The sequence below is a fragment of the Rhinolophus sinicus genome, linkage group LG04, assembly GCF_036562045.2.
Source record: "Rhinolophus sinicus isolate RSC01 linkage group LG04, ASM3656204v1, whole genome shotgun sequence".
In the NCBI taxonomy this organism is placed as follows: Eukaryota; Metazoa; Chordata; class Mammalia; order Chiroptera; family Rhinolophidae; genus Rhinolophus; species Rhinolophus sinicus.
The window spans coordinates 24,375,754-24,393,163 of record NC_133754.1 but is presented as its reverse complement, the minus strand read 5'-3'; the positions used below and the strand labels follow the sequence as shown (position 1 = coordinate 24,393,163).

Here is a 17,410-nt window from a genome sequence, read left to right as displayed (position 1 = left end):
CCATTTACCTAACCTTGAAATATGCTCATATATTCCCCATCATTCCCCAAAATGAACTTTGGATAGATGCAAGTTATAATGTGAAAATGTAATTATAAAAATTCATATGGAAGAGTAAAGGTACAAGAATAGCCACAGCAATTCTGAAAAAGAATTTTAGACTCAGTTCAAGTTTCAAGAAAAAGTCTTTTAAATTTTTGACATGAATTGTATTGAATTTATAGATCAATTAAGGAAGAATTAAATTGTGGGACTATCTAGAATCCAGTTTTTTGGTCATTTAGCAACATTATAGCCTTAAGGAGGATTTTCCCCTTTATTGTCTATATTAAAGCTAAAAAGATAGGTAAGTACCTTTAACTGTTTCAAGCAATTTGTTAAAACCCACAATTGAGTTTTAGATTCCCAGATGTTATTCTCATTCATTCATTCATTCATTCATTCATTCAATAAATACTTAGTCCTGTAACTGCTTTTAAAGGTGTGAGCATTAACTCTATTTGTTGCTCATAGGTTACTTCTAGTGTGTCTAGAAACACTTTCTTTTTCTCCTTCTTTGTCTTGATTTTAAAACTATCACAAGTATTTAGGGTTGACTGAAATTCAGGCTCTGAATAAGCAAGGTTTTACTCTCACTTCAAGGGATTAAGAATAAAGTTCTTCTCATCTGGCAGTTTAAGAATGAGCTGTTCCAGTTTTGATATTCTAGTGGAATATTCAATATTCTAGTGGAAATGATTTGGAACAATATCAATTTTTGAACAGCAAAAATTCAGTTAGTAAAGCTTAGTAACAAAAATAATTGAGCAAATTATTTTATAGTACTAGCAAACATTTGTACAATCTTAGAAAACACTGATATAGTACTACTTATGTGCCAAATACTGTTCTATGTCCTTTAGAAACATTAAATGATTGAATTTTCAGTAATTCATAAGCTAGTTTTAAATACTAACATATCCCATGGCATTTAGAATAAATACCAGTCTCTTGACAAGTAGATAAAAAGAATTTTAGGTGTCAAGAGTTTAGAACATTATAGAGCTTAGTATAAATATAAAGTAGCCAATTTTAAGGTTACATTTACTATTCTCTTCTCTTTGAATTCACACAAAAAAACCAATGCTAGCAAGTTATGAAATTCTGCCTGGTTTTCTAGCTAAAATCTTATGCTTTCTTTCAAAGCTTGTTAATTTGTTCATAAATATTATTTAATAATGACTAACTGTATCACGTTGAAAAAAACATCAACAAAAAGCCAAGTAAATCTTTAGGGGAAATCATATAGATTTATAAATAGAAAGGTTATACATATTACTTGTAAAAGATAATTTAAAGATAGGTTGTAACAGCAGTGCAATAAAAACAGTTGATTTATAAATTTTATCTTATATTAAGATCTTTGAAATTAGACATACACTATAGGAAACAATTCTTCAGTATTACATTTAGTAAAATTCCTCCTTGGGTTAAGTTTGTAAAGTTGATATGCATTGAGAAGTATAACAATTTGAGCCATTTTAAAAGATTTTGACATTCTAAAGGATTAACAATAGGTTAGTTATGTGAAGAGTTGTCTTTGTTTTTGTTTCACATATTGCTTAAATCACAAATTAATGTGCAAGTGTTCATTTAACAGTTGAAAGAGCCACTGGACTTATTTTCAAAGTTTATCAGTATACTACCACAGAAACTTTTCTGTCTGAAATTATTTCAAAATAAAAAGTTAACAAAAAGGATAACCACGGTTTAGTCTTAATGTAGTCTAACCACTGAAAATTCAGTGTTCAATGAGGTAATATTTACCTTACTATTCATCATCCTTTTCTATTGTCATTCTCTCTCTTCCCCTCCCTCCTACACACAGGAAGCAGAACATATATATATTTACAAAAATGAACTAGGGTGTGTACAATGGTACAACCACTTTGGAATTAAGTTTGGCAGGTTCTTTTAAAGTAAAACATTCATCTACCCTATGATTAGCAATTCCATTCCTAGGTATTTATCCAAAAGAAATAAAAACACATGCCCACAAAAAGACATGTATAAAAAATGTTCATAACAACTTTATTCATGATACCTCCAAACTGGAAACAACTTAAATGTCTATCAACAGGTGAATGAATTAACAAACTGTGGTATATTCATAGCAATAGTAAACAATGAACTACTGATACAAAAACAAAATAGATGAAACACGCAATGTTGAGTAAAAGAAGCTAGACATGAAAGAGTACATGTACATACTGTACAATTCCATTCATTTTCAGTCCAGGAAGAGCAAAACTAAACTATGGTGACAGAAATCAGAAAGTGTTTGCCTCCTGACTGAGCTTGACAAACACCGTATTAGGAAACACTCTAGGATGATTAATTGTTCTATATCATGTTTCAAGATATGAAATAATTACGCATTACAAAAATAATGCATGTATACTATACGGCAATTGAAAATTGTATTTTATTAAAAATATATTTTCTGAAGGAAAAAGTAACAAGAACAAAAACTGAAGAGTTTTAACATTTCTATTTTCAGGATGCTTACCTGTCTAAGAGCTGATTATGCTTTTCCAAAGCATCCTTTTCAGCCATCACTGCTCGGTCCCTTTCAGCCACAGCATTATCCTTTGCTTCTCGGAGATGTCTAATATTTAAACATACATACATTCAGTTATTCCAAGTACGTAAGTATCCATCTTTTAAAGATTCATAAATGAGCTTGCTTGGAGTTGGATTATCTGTTATTAAAGATCTCCTAGAAGATGACAATTCAAATTGGACATGCATTTGCCTGGCTTGCGGAGTTTGTGTTAGCAGCACGCAGCAGTGTGGGTGCGAACATGGTCTACCTCTAAAGGTCATGTCACCTTTCTACATGTGGGTTGAAGGTAGGCTAAACAGTAACTTATTTAGTACCATAATCGAATGAGGCAGGTATAATTACTCACATATTACCCAAAGGAAAACTGAGGTTTTGAGATGTTAATCAGTGTTCTGTAAAATACTTTAAGTGAAGGATATAATAGAGAGATCACAAGTATCAAAATGGAAATGAAGTTTGGGATATGAGTGCGAAAACAACTGAAGTGGTGGACGGGGGATCTCATTTGTGGAGAAAGGAAAGGGAAGGAAACACAGAAGGACTGACAGATTAGGAGAAAGTAGAAGGGACAAAGTACATGAAGTCCTGATGAGATGACAAACACATTATGTGGAAGTTGTACAACCAAGATGGAAGACTAGAGATTTCTGTTGGAGAATGGTGATTTGGAGGTAGAATAGTACTTTCAGTGATAGAATTTTAGCTGATACTAAGATCTAGCGTGTGACCACTGGATAGCTTAATGAAGTACAGCTGATATGAAGGTCAATATTCATGTAGGGCTCAGGAAGTATGAGGCTAGAGTATTAGATAAATCACTCACAGTACTGATAGCAGGAATTAAAATCGACAGAAAGATACCGATAGTGACAGTTAAGAGGAATGTCCAAAGGGTAAAAGGTAACACCAGTGAGGAATTAGATGATACAGCCAGACAGAGCCTTCAAAGATCAAATCTTGTTTGCTTTTTAATCAAAGTGGAAGTTTGGATCAAGAAAAATACCAACCGTAAGCTTCTATCAGGGTCAATTTTTTCAAAAATTCTATTCTGTAAGAGTTACAACATAAATAAAGACAGAGTGTAACAAATGATTTTGCTCACTTAATCCCTAGACATCCCTCATGGTGTATTTTCTAACCTATTTTATAGCTGAGTAAACTGACGTTTAGCGAGCTTAAGTACCTAACCCCAAGTCTCATGGCCTGACTGTTAAAGCCATACTTTGAGCCTAGCTATGTCCTACTTCAAAGAGAGTTTTTTTTTTAAAATCATATCACCCTATCTCCCATTAAGAACTGGATGGGATATTGAAATTTGGTTTTTACCATTCATGGAGAATGTCAGCAGGAAGTCATGAAAATCCACATAGTTGGAATAAGTCTACCTAGTAACTATTAGTAGAAAAGTTTAGTGGCCATACTTGCTGTGTCAGTGCTCAATGCCATCTTTTGCACAGTGCAAAAAGATGCAACAAACTTAAAATTGAAAACATGTCAACCAATAGAGATTCATCAGTGAAATTGATTATGAGCCAGAAATAAAATAATTTCAAAGGAACTAGAGTACAGACAATTCTTATTAAAAAGAAAATAACTTCTGTATACTATTATCAAAGTGGAAGTACATATCATAAAATATCACAAATGGCATGTCATTTTCTGATATCATCCTGATTGCAATGACCTTCAAAAAATATTCTATTATTGAACTAACTGAAAAATGAAAACTCACTTTTATATAGAATAAAATTCTGAAGTATATTAAACATTTACATATTCTTTCTTCCTAAATGACCTCTATGTTTTAGTCAGTAAATCACCACAAATTGATTGCAATTTTCATTTCTCAAATATAGCCTCATCATTCTGTAAGTTATTTCAGTAGCAAAATTCCAGGTAGACCACATTTACAATACTGATTAATCATGAATGCTTAGATGGTAGAAGGAGAAGCTTCAGTCTCTAACAATATTTTCTTTGCTGCACTAATAGGTATTAGAAATAAAAACAAGTTGCAAATGAATTAAATAAAACCCAGACTAAACTAACACTAGAGCTTACGAGAGAAGGTATAATAAGAGGGTACTACCCCATCTGACACCGTCCATAGCTATTACAATACCACTGACTATATTCTCTATGTTGTATTTTACATCTTATAACTACACATATTTTTAATAAATTTTAGTTGACATTCAATATTATATTATTTCAGGTGTACAGTGTAGAGGTTAGGCATTTATATAATTTATGAAGTGATCCCTCTGGAAAGTCTAGCACCCATCTGACACTATAGTTTTAACAATAGTATTGATTATATTCCCCATACTGTATTTCACATGCCTGCCGATGACTACCGATTTTTTTGTGTAATTACCAATTTGTACTTCCCAATCCCTTCACCTTTCTCATCCATCCCCCACCCCCTTCCATCTGGCAACCATCAGTTTGTTCTCTGTATCTATGAGTCTATTTCTATTTTGTTTGTTTATTCTGTTCTTTAGATCCCACATATAAGTGAGATCGTATAGTATTTGTCTTTCTCAGTCTATTTTGCTTAGCATAATACTCTCTAGGTCCACCCATATTGTTGCAAATGGTAAGGTTTCATTCTTTTTTGTGGCTAAGAAATACTCCATTGTATGAATGTATCACAATTTTTTTATCCAATCGTCTACTGATGAGCATTTCACTTGTTCCCATATCTTGGCTATTGTGAATAGTGCTGCAGTGAACACGCGTGCATATATCTTTTCAAATTAGTGTTTGGATTTTTTGGATAAACACCCAGGAGTGGAATTGATGGGTCATAGGGTAGCTCTATTTTTAATATTTTGAGGAACCTCCAAACCATTTTCCATAGTGGCTGCACCAATTTGCAATCCCACCAGTAGTGCACAAGAGTTCCCTTTTCTCCACATCCTCGCCAGCACTTGCTGTTTGTGCTGATTATTTATAATTGGAGGAAGAGAGGTGAGTGAATGAAGAAAAGACATGAAAGTTGGACCTAGGACAAATAAGTAGAGGCAATTTCAAGAGAAAACTGCAATGAATGGGAGAAAGTGCTAAAAACCCAGGCCTCTATCAAGAGGTCCTCTCATAGGTGTTTGCTGGTAAGATGATGTGTAATTATCAGGTACCACACCTTCCACGGCCCCACCCACAACCTGCATATTTCAGTAAGCAGCAGCATACTTCCTTTAATATTATCAATTGTCTTTTAATGTTTCAAATTAAGTCTGAGAAAGAAACTGAGAACTATTTTTCCACTGACAATAGTAATAATAGCAAACAGAGTGCTGACCACATGTTAGGAACCATTCTAGGCCCTTGATGTATAACAACTCTTTTATTATTTATAACAATATTAAACATTAAAATAATATGTAATAACTTAATCTTCACAACAACCCCACAAAGTGTAGGTTGTATCATTACCTCCATTTTACAAAGGAAAAGACTGAAACAGAGAAATTCAGTATTTGCCTAAGGTCACATAACAAGTGAGTGATGGAGCCCCAATGTGACCCCAAACCGCCTGGTTCTAGAATCATGCTCTTCAGCACATTATGCTGCCTCTCTCAAGATTTCCCTTGTTTCACAGAAGTTTTCTCCTTGGGAAATTCTGTCATTATGAGATTTATATTATACGATGATCTCAGAGTACAAATAGATGTTAAATCAAAAATAATCCTTAAAAGAACTGTATATATATTATACACTTGTTTTTATGGACCATGCTCTTTCAAACTTAGACTGGTTTGATAAAACACCAGAAGTACTGTATTCCAGCCACAGATAAAACCATAACTGCCATATAACTAATAAATTATCCATTTTTAAATATTAAGTGCAGTAGAAAAAGTTAACAAAATACAATTAAATAGTAGGAATTCAAATGTTCTTCAAAAGACAAACATGAAAAACTGACAGACACTGTAGCATGTGCAAGCTAAAGAAGCTAGTTTTGAAAGTCCAAACTGAATATATATAATACATATAATAAAATGTAATTAAACATATGACTATATCTATATATAATCTATATATAATCTAATAACAGAAACTGTTATTGGGAACTGGCCATCTGGACATTATAACAAGTATTTTACAAATACAAAAATTCAAACATTTCATCCTTAAAAATGCTTTTAGATAGCTGGCATTTGATTCCAAAACTGTTTTTCATGATTCTTTTATATTGTTTCCTACAAACTCTATTCCCCCATATACACATGCTTATCTTTCCCATCCATCCTATAATTGCGTGTGGGAGGTGAACGAGAGGAAAGATGCCAGAAAACAGAAAAGAAATCTTATCAATCTTACATAAAATGCAAAAGGAAAGTGAGTATGCTAGTATTATAACTAGTGTCCAAATAATGTATTTTTCAACTTGAGGCACTTTTTTACAGTGGGAGAGGGTGCTCTTAATAATCATGCCAGAGAAACAGGCACAAACCAGAACTTTCATGAACAAACAATGGGGAAATATCGTCACTTAAATTATAACATTCAAACAAGAAACTTACAGAGTTAAGTTCTTAATTATTTCTCTATGAAAAGGACTTTAATATTACAATAAAATTGATGTATTTCATGCGCAATCTAGTGTATCTGTGCAGAGATGACTCCTAAATTTACACTTCAAAAGTAGTAAGAAAAAAGTTCAAAGAAGAAGGAACACTTTAGGAACCAATGAAATTCTAACAGGAACAAATCAGAGTTTGGCAATGCCAGGAGCATGTCTTAGCCTGAATAAACATCACTAATTCCTCAGAATTTGAAATTTACCAGGAATAAATAGTGAAAAATACGTAGCTGTCAGAAGAGCTCAACGGGTACAACTAAGCAACCCATTCTCCTTCTGCCTCCACGTAAAATATTTTCGGTTAATAAAAGTGAATATATTTTTCCAGTTGGAACAAAAAGGAATGAAATAGGCTGTTTATATGACAAGCTTATTTACAGGGAAAACATGTGAATTAATCACTTCTACCTTCAGATTTTCTTCCTGGACAAAACAGAAAACTACTCATTTCCATACCAGGTGCTTTTGTTTTTAAGACGGCGCAAAACAGAAGGGCTACAGTGGATTACCTGCTATTATATAATCAATGACCAATAATCTTTCCTTTAATCAACTTAGATAATTGAAAAGTGAATGAATAGGACATAAAAATAAAGAGCAAAGTGTAAATTTTACTTAGCACAATTTCTTGGGGGAAGTTATGCGTTTTAAGAGTAGAGCTTTTTGAAATTACTATTGACTGAACATGCTATAATTTGTCATCCTTTTATTTTAGTTGTTGCCCAAGCAGATTAGTTTTTTTTTCATTTTACAGATGTGGAAACTTTTGCTAAAAGTAGATAAATATATAATCCAAACCATGGTTTAAAATATTATGAAACATTTAAGCACCAAAATAAAAAACACATGTTTAAAATCCATTAATGTATTGATATTTAAAAAGTAGCTGCTAGAACAAAACGTAATATATTAAAATGAAACGAGATGAACCTGGTGGATGGTTAACGGAGTGACTACGTATTACATCAGTCACCATGCTTGCTCCTCATGAAACCTATCTCATTACAAATCTTTGTGTAGGTTTTCATCTAAACCATTAGCCACCCGATTTCTCAAAAGTAGGACCTATTTATTCTTTCATTTAACAGATTGGGCACTTACTATGGACCAGACATTGGTACATGGAAGCCAGCACTGAACAACAGATGAAAATCCCTATTCACATGGAAATTACACTCTAGTAGAAAAGAATCCACAAGTATTTTAGCAGGTCCTAAGTGTTCCAGAAAAAAATAAGGCAGTGGGCAGCAAGGGTCAGGGGGTGGTGGGAGATGTCACAACTTTAAATAGGGTGGTCAGGAAAGACATCAGAGAGCAGGTGACATTGAAGACTTGGAGAAAGTAAGGAACAGGGCTCCAGGGTATCCAAGAGAGCAGGGTAAGCAGTGGGAACTGTAAATACAAAGGACCTGAGGGGGGGAATGTTTACCTCATAGCTAAGGACCAAGAGGCAGTGTGACTAAGCAAGTGACTAGAATGGAGGAGTAAAACGAGGATGGGGTGACTGGGAGCAGATCAGGTAGCATCACCGTCCATTTGAATCATTTGCTGTTTTACTAAGATGGGGAACCTTTTAATTCGAGCAGAGGACACAATTTGACCTACCATTTAACAGCAACAGTGCTGAGAATAGACTGGTGAGGGCATGGAAGGAAACTGGGGGACCACTTAGGAGGCTCTGCAGTAATTCAGGTAAGAGATCATGGTATCTTGGACCAAGGTAGTATCTGTGAGATGGTAAGAGATCATAAATTTTGAAGACACAACCAAAGGGATCTGCTGATAGAATATGGAATGTGAAAGAGAGAGAAGAGGTTGAAGACGGCTTCAGATTTTTGGTCTAAGTGGGTAGATCAGGGATGCCTTTACCTGAGCTGGGTCAGAATGAAGGCAGAGAAGGGCTGGAGGGGCAGAAGTTTGCTTCTGGACACATTAAATTTAAGATACGTAGTAGATAACCAAGCAGCTGCAAAAGATGTCAAGGATATGAGGAGGACTAGCAAAGGGAGTGAGTAGTGCCCAGACTCTCTAGTCAGTAGAGGAAAGGGAAAAATCAAAGTGTGGTATCCTGGAAACGAGGGAAAGAATGTGCTTCCACGAGTATGGAATGATCAACTGTATTAAGTATTGCTGATACGTCCAGTAAGATGAGAACTGAGAACCTGACCACTAGACTTTTGGCAGCATGAAGGTCTCTGGGGGCTTATAAGAACAGCTTTGTTGCAGTAGCACAGGGTGGTGGTGGTGGGGGGGGAAGCTTGATAGCAAAATTTTTTAAATGGGGGGTGAAGAATGAGTGTATACAATTCTGTAGGAATTTGGCCACAAAGGGGAATAAAGAAATGGGGCAGTAACTTGAGGGGGAAGTGGAGATAAAAGGCTCTTTAAAGATGGGAGGAATAACATGCACATAGTTGGGAATTATCTGGTAGAAAGGGGAAAACTGCCTGCCGATGGAGGAGACAAAGGGGAGAACTGCCGGAGCTGTGTCCTCCAGCAGGAGACGGGGAGGGGCTCTGGCTACAAGTGGAGAGTCTGGGCCTTAGGAGATCAGTGGCAGAGGGTAGGAAGGTTCTGCCAAAAACTTATACCATTTTATAGAAAAATAAAGGCTTCTCTACTAATTTCCAAAATTATAAATGCTTTTATGTAGTTCTGATGATCTATACTCCGCCCACAAGTGTGGAATAGGGTTTGCAAATTCTTTTACGAGAACTAAAGAATTATAAATAAATTACAGTTTTGATATGATTTGTTTTGTCAATTTTCATAGCTCTCATTAGTAAAATGGGAATCTGCACTGCACTGTAGAGTCAGATGTATCTAGTTTAACCAAGTAAGTCTGCAGTCAGGCAAATCACACCCTCTCAGTTTCCTCATTTGTAAAATGAGAATACTATACCTACAACCTCAAAAAAATGTCCCATTTAATTCTTTCTAAAATGTATGGTAAGTGTTGAGTACGAACGACACTTGATGCATAATTGGTATTCAAGAAATAGCAAAAAAGTCTAAATGAAAAATATGACAGTATTCTTTTAGAGAATGATAATTAGGGCAACGCTTTACATGATTTCTTATTACATAAAAAGAAAATGATAATATCTGTAAGAGTACCCTGGAGGGACTTCAGCAGCTCAAGGTCCCTTCTAGCACTCTGACGGCTGAGGGAAGTAACTTCTGGGGTACAGTATAATACAGAAACATTTCTAGTGATAAACTATGTGATTTTAGACAAGTACTTTGGGGCTTGGTTGGAGCTTCCATATCTGTAAAAGGTCAGAAATTAATTATCTTCCTTTCTAAATCCTATCTGAAACCCTGAGTTAATGGCCATGCCTGACGGTCTGTATCTCAGAGGCCAGAGAAGGAGAAAAGTCGAAGTCGTTCCTGATGTCCACTTCCTGTTAATCACCAGGTCTTGCCAATTTTACTACCGAAATATTCTTTAATCCACTCCACACTGAAACCGCAATTTAAAAAAATTACATCATGTCACTCTCCTATAAAACTACCAAAATGCTTCCACTGACAACAGGCCTTTTACAATCTGACCCTAGCCTACTTTACCAGCCTCCGTTACCACCCTACGAACTGTACAATACAGGCAAAGCCAAGTCTCTACATAACCTGAACTCACCAGGCTTCTTATCTGGAACACCCTATAAACCTTGCAATACTCAAATACTATTAATTAAGCAGTGAACACATGTGGTAATCACTTACAGACATAAAGAATATAGTAAACAAAAGATAGCTAACAATAAAATTTAATTTTATTGAACAGATATTGAGTTATACTTTCAGAATAATCCAACTGAAAAGACAAAGTAAAATATTCTCAGATTTTTCCATAAAAAACTTATAAAAATTATCCAGATATCTAGTAAGATATGAAAGTTGGTTTGTTTTTTTAAGCACTAATAAGGACATACACGTTTTGAGTGATGAATGGAGCCTCTGTACACTAGTTCCAATTCACCTATTGTAATGCATTACGTATTCACATACTCAACTAACTTTTGTAAATAAACTTACGTTCACAGGTCAAAGGTGTTTTTGTTATCACTCCAGGATTCTACACAAATTTCAAGTTATGTCATTAAACTTTCTTCTTGAGTACTTTTGGAAGATGATAAATTGTGGTCAAGATGGTTTTTATTGAAATGGTGGGAAAATAAAATCCCTAAAGCAATACGAATCGTTACACTTAAAAGCATATTTTCCATCTCCTTTTCCCCACTGCCTTCCCCTTTTTAAATAACTATAAAGCAATTTGAATTTCCATATTTCGTTCAGCATCAAGAGCATAATGAGCACCTCTAACAAATGCATCCTTATCTTTTTTGCAGTATCACTATGAGAGTAGTTCTTTCTGTGTTTACAATAATGAGATTACCCAAGGTAAAGGTAGTTTTACTTCCTGGAAAAACTTAAATAACAAGCTGAATTTATCTCCCCTTACTTTATTATCTCACAGTACTAACTAGGAACAAGTAAGTTAGCTATTTTATGCAGAAATTAAGATCCAAAATGGCATGCAGACGCTTTTGGTCTACATTGTGTCATTTAAGAAAAATGGTTTAAATGGAGATTAATACTTGAGAATAATTACGTATTTTGTAATAGTGCCTTTTAACGATGATAAACAATTTCATAATGTTATCAGTTGACTTTTATATAATGCTCATTTTACTTAAATTGTCAACACAATGGCTAAAATAATTTTTAAGTATTGCACATACGCAAAAGGTATCAAAATAACTATCATTTCTATATGTATCTTTATAATTTATAATATACCTTTCACATATACTATCTCATTTAAACCTTACAGGTTACCCTGTGAAGTAGTTTTATTAGCTGATTTTGTGTAAGAGAAAATTAAGCTTCAGGGATATTAAGTGATATATTCACACAGCTAATAAATGGTAGAGCCATTTAGGTTTAGTCTTCTGCTCCAAATCTCTTTCATAATATACTCCCAATTTTCCTCCAAATGTGTGACAGGGTCTATACATTTCAGTCATATAATATCTACTAACCAAGAAGTTATTTATAAAACAAATCTCACCACCAGAGTAAGTTACACTCATTATTTCTCACTACTCCAAACTGGCATTTTAAAGTAAATGAAAAAGTACAGAAACAGACAAGAAATCTAAATCACAGACTGAGCCAAAGCATACACACACGTTATAATCTCAACTACAGTAGTCCTTCCTCATGCGTGGTTTCAGTTACTTGCAGTCAACCATCGTCCGAAAATATTACTCGGAAAATTCCAGGAATAAACAATTCATAAGTTTTAAATTGCGTGCCTTTCTAAGTAGCATGATGAAATCTCATGCTGTCCCGCCTGCTCCATTCGGCCTGGATATGACTCATCCCTTTGTCCAGGGTCTCGGAGCTGCATACACTCCCTGCCCGTTAGTCACTTAGTAGCCCTCTCAGTTATCAGATCCATTGCCAAGTGTTCCAGGGGCCCTTATTTTACTTAATAATGGCCCCAAAGAGCAAGAGTGGTGATGCTGGTAAAGATATGCCAAAGAGAAGCTGTAAAGTACTTCCTTTAAGTGAAAAGGTGTGTACGTACAGGAAAAACATAGTGTACACAGGGTTTGGTAGGATCCACAGTTTCGGGCATCTACTGAGGGTCATGGCAAGTATCCCATGGATAAGGGGTTCTACTGCACAGTATTTCTGATGTACGCAAATACCCAAGTTCTTTCTTTGCTTATCTCTGCCTTTTCTCAAGACTTTATCTTTTCTACTCTCTTCCTCTTCCCTCTCAACCCCTTAACTTCACAAACTACTGGCATGACTGACTGCAGGGACAGATACTGAGATCAGATGCCACGAGTTTCATCTTTCTTTTCTCCATCTGAGAGAAAATAAAAGGCGCTCTTTCTTAATATCCTCCAATATATAGAAAGCAAACCAAAGGCAAAGCATTTCTCTAATCTTACCTTTTTTCTTCTAAAAATATTTATTGGGGAAGAGGTAAAGAGACTAAATACAAATACTTCATCCATTTAATTCATATTGTAACAGCGAACTTGGATAAAATACAAGTAATTGACACACACTTACACATCGAAGTCCAGAGCAAGTGATTAATTTGTTCAGACATAAACATATCTAAAAGCGTAAATTTGTGTTTTCTGAGTTGTATAGTTTACAACAAGGAATACTAAGATCCTTTCCTTAATTATTTTAAGTTGCAAGATTTCAAAAGAAATAATTTACAATTTATTTTAAACTTGTGAAAGACTAATAGGATATAATTGTTAACTACAGTTAAATTCGGCCAGAATAAGGAAACTGTGATTCAAAAAGATTCAGTCACATAAAATACAGAGTTGGATTTATTGTGAAGTTAATAAAATGATAAAAACGAGCTTATACAACTAGCTGGCCAGGAGTTCCTGTGCAATTCAAAGCCATTCGGCCCAGGCTGCAGTTTGGCACCACCTGGTGGCAACTGTCCATTCTAGCTTCACAATCCATGGGTCATTCCGGGCCCTGTGGCCGCTGGCTGGGGCTTCCAGGACAGCAGCACTAATCCCAGGATCTCCTGATCAGGTGCTATCCATTTTGACGTAGGTATGGAGGTGGAATAACAAAAGGGAAAAGAAACCTGCTTTCAGATTCCCAGCTTCCAGAAATGGTTCTGTTGGCTGTTTCCCAACCTACCTCTACCAACCATCTTAGAGAATCAGGGCTGATTTATCTAAATTTATGTTACCATGGGATGCATTTTAAAGAATTTTTAAAAATTAACAGCAGCAGCAATAATAAAAACTAAAACATCAGGAAATTCTCAAAATACATACCAAAATTTATGTGTCTATGTGGATTGTTTGAAAATAACCATGCATGTTATTACAAAATTTTAAGGTTATTGAGTTGGAGGATAAAAGCCTATAAAATCCATAACAGAACTGAGCCACAGGACTAAAAGTACGTTATTTGTAAAACAGAAATAATATCACCTATGCCGTAGGACTATCTTATGTCCAGATCTTTCTCCTGAGATTTAGAACCTTATATAGTCAACTTTTCTCTTTGCATATCTAAGACACTTCAAATGAAACTAAGTTAAATGTACCATGTATTCTGATTAAAGCCTTGTCTTTTTCTAAGGCATCATCATCCATGTAGCTCCCCAATCAGGAAACCTAGTGATGATGAATAGTAACTAGACTTTTGGGGGGTGATCACTTTGCAGTGCATACAGATGTCCAATTATAATGTTGTACACCTGAAACTTATATAATTATAAGGGAAGGAGAGAAGGAGGGAGGAAGGAAGGACCTACTGATATCCTTAACTTCTTATCACTCCTCAATCCAGACTAGTCACTGATTCCTGTTGATTCTACCTCCTGTACATTTTTCCAATCTGGACCATTTCTCTCCATCCCTACTGCTACTAACCCAATTCCATCATCACTTCTCATTTTGATAATGGAAACACCCTCTAAAAGTGGTCTGCCTATAGCCTTATACTCCTCCAATCTATTCTCCACGTGGCAGAGTGATCTTGTTATATAAAATCAGATCATATCACGCATATTCTTAAAAGTTTTCAGTCGTTACCCACTGGTCTTATTTAATAGTCCAAATGCATGATTGGGACTTGTTTCCTCTTCTATTTCATCTCTTACAACTCCCTGTCTCTCAGTCTACACTCTAGCCCAACTGAATTATTTTCACGGTTTGTTAAAAAAAACTTCATTTTTGTCTTGCCTTCAAAGTTTTTATACATGCTGCGTATTCATTCCCCCAATTTCGTTCCCTCTTGTAACTCACAGTCTTACTCTTGTCATCATGTTAGCATGGGTATTTCTCCCTCCATGAAGTCTTCCCTGATTCCTCCCAAAGCTGCATTAGATACACCTTCAGTCTATATGGCCTCATCCTGTGTATCCGGCTATTTTCTCCAATGTCATCATACTTACCAGTTTTCTTTTGTCTTTATCCTCCATTAGACGACCAGCTTTGTGAAGGCAGAGGCCACCACTGTATCTATGGCATCTATCATGTCATGTATCTGGCACATGCTAGGTCCCAATAAATATTTGCTAAATACATGACTTTATTGCTCTGAGAGTTCAAATGTAAACCTCTCTAACATCAACCGTAGCCTGATTTTAAGTCTTGCTTGTTGGCAAAGATTAAAATATCATACACTCAAATTAGTGCTGATAAACTAATTTGACAATTAAGACAATTTACAAATAATTTCCCACTAAAATATAAACTTTCAAAAGCCATATGAACTATAATGATGGTGTGTATTAATAAAAATAACTGTTATTGAAATAAGAAGCATTTACTTTCCCCTACCACTGCCAATCACTAAGGGAACCTAACATATTCTGATCTGAAAGTAACTGCATGAATAAAAGTAATCCTTCTTCAAGATTATCTTACATGATGTCTTCAAGGCCAGCAGCTAAATGAGGCATATGAAATATTTCATATTATTATACTAGTTTTTTAAAATCTCCTGGAGATTTGAGACATGGTTACAGGAAACTACTGGTATCTGTTAGTAGTCTAATTTCCCATCTCTGTCCTCAATCTGAACTGAAGTAAATGTGGAAACACAAGTTATCAGGGTAATAAAGGGATAATGGGAATACCAGAGTAAAAAGGCCTACGGTTCTAAACTCGGTTGTAAGCCAGTTATCAAAGACCTTAGAACTTTAATGTTCCATTATATTTAGATTTATGACAAATTTAATGTATTAAAAAACACATTATGGGGCCGGTCCGGTGGCTCAGGCGGTTAGAGCTCCATGCTCCTAACGCCAAAGGCTGCCGGTCTGATTTCCACATGGGCCAGTGAGCTCTCAATCACAAGGCTGCTGGTTCGACTCTTCGACTCCCGCAAGGGACGGTGGGCTGCACCCCCTGCAACTAACAACGGCAACTGGACCTGGAGCTGAGCTGCACCCTCCACAACTAAGATTGAAAGGACAATAACTTGACTTGGAAAAAATCCTGGAAGTACACACTGTTCCCCAATAAAGTCCTGTTCCCCTTCCCCAATAAAAAACAAACAAACAAACAAAACGAATACATTATATCACAGAAATAAATCTTAGTGTTGATAAAACTATAAACTTCAAATAAAGAGAAATAAAGCATCACACAAATTTCCTACTTTTTACCTGTTTTCCCGTTCATACATTTCCCTAGAGGCACTTCGAAGTTGATCAATTTCTTGATTAGTTTTTAATTTGATTCGTTCCAGTTCATCACATAGTTTATTTTCATATTCTGTTTTATAATGGTCTCTGAAAGGAGTCAAAAGTAATAGCATGAATTTTTTTTTTTTGCGAAAGAAATAGGTTTTTGGCCTTCATGTAAGATTTTAATATCTTATGTCAAACATACTCTAAATGCAATGTTACTTAAAAAACATAGCTATTAGATATAAAGTTTTATGATTCCTAAAAATACTGTTCCAAACTAGTTCCATCTAAGACTCCTTTTTTAAACATATTGTCCTTCAGACTTGATTACTACATAAAATGTCAGTTAACTCAGGCTGAATAATTATTCATCTTCAAAAATATTTTACCAATAGTTTTTAATGCATGTGGTCAGAGACTTGAAAACTGATGCAAGTAGAATGTCCTTCATTTAGAAATATAATCTGGTTTGGTGCAGGCTGACAGACAAATAATATTTTTTTAAAAAAGACTCATTGACTCTATAAAACCTTTCCTTCTAAGCACAATAACCATAGCCATTCTGATGTCTCAGCAAAGTCACAAAGCACTACGGAAGGTATTAGCAGTAGCATTAACTGATGAAAAATACCACAGGCTAGGGAAAAAGTTGTGAATGTGTGAAGTCTTAAAGGATAAAATTTAGAATTGGCTTTAGTTTTTTGATGTGCTGCTAAAAATAGGTAACTCAAGGATTATAAGGGCTACTAGTATAAAGAAATTCAAATAGTTTATACATCTAGTTGAAGAGAGAAGACAAGATTGAAATGCAGGAGTCTGATTCCAGAGCCTGCATCTTAAAACAATATGCAGTACTGTCTCATTCTTCTTTTATGTTTCACACAGTTAGGGAAAGTGCAGCTTAGTGAAGCTCCGCATGACTAGATTACATTTTCTTGGAAAAGATACTTCTATAGATATACTTACATACTTTCTTTCAGAAATACTTACACAGAAATCTTAGTCATAG

The 17,410-nt window shown here is 35.1% G+C and overlaps 1 protein-coding gene across 2 annotated transcripts in view; it reads right to left on the bottom strand.

The window, feature by feature from the left end:
- PIBF1 (progesterone immunomodulatory binding factor 1) overlaps window positions 1–17,410 on the bottom strand; it is a 179,862-nt gene that overhangs the window by 118,479 nt on the left and 43,973 nt on the right. For both annotated transcript variants that reach the window (XM_019738177.2, XM_019738176.2), the window contains exons 9-10: window positions 16,378–16,503; window positions 2,549–2,647 (exon numbers count right to left, since the gene is read on the bottom strand). In XM_019738177.2, coding sequence (XP_019593736.2) covers window positions 2,549–2,647; window positions 16,378–16,503 — 225 coding nt within the window. The remainder of the gene's footprint in view (window positions 1–2,548; window positions 2,648–16,377; window positions 16,504–17,410) is intronic.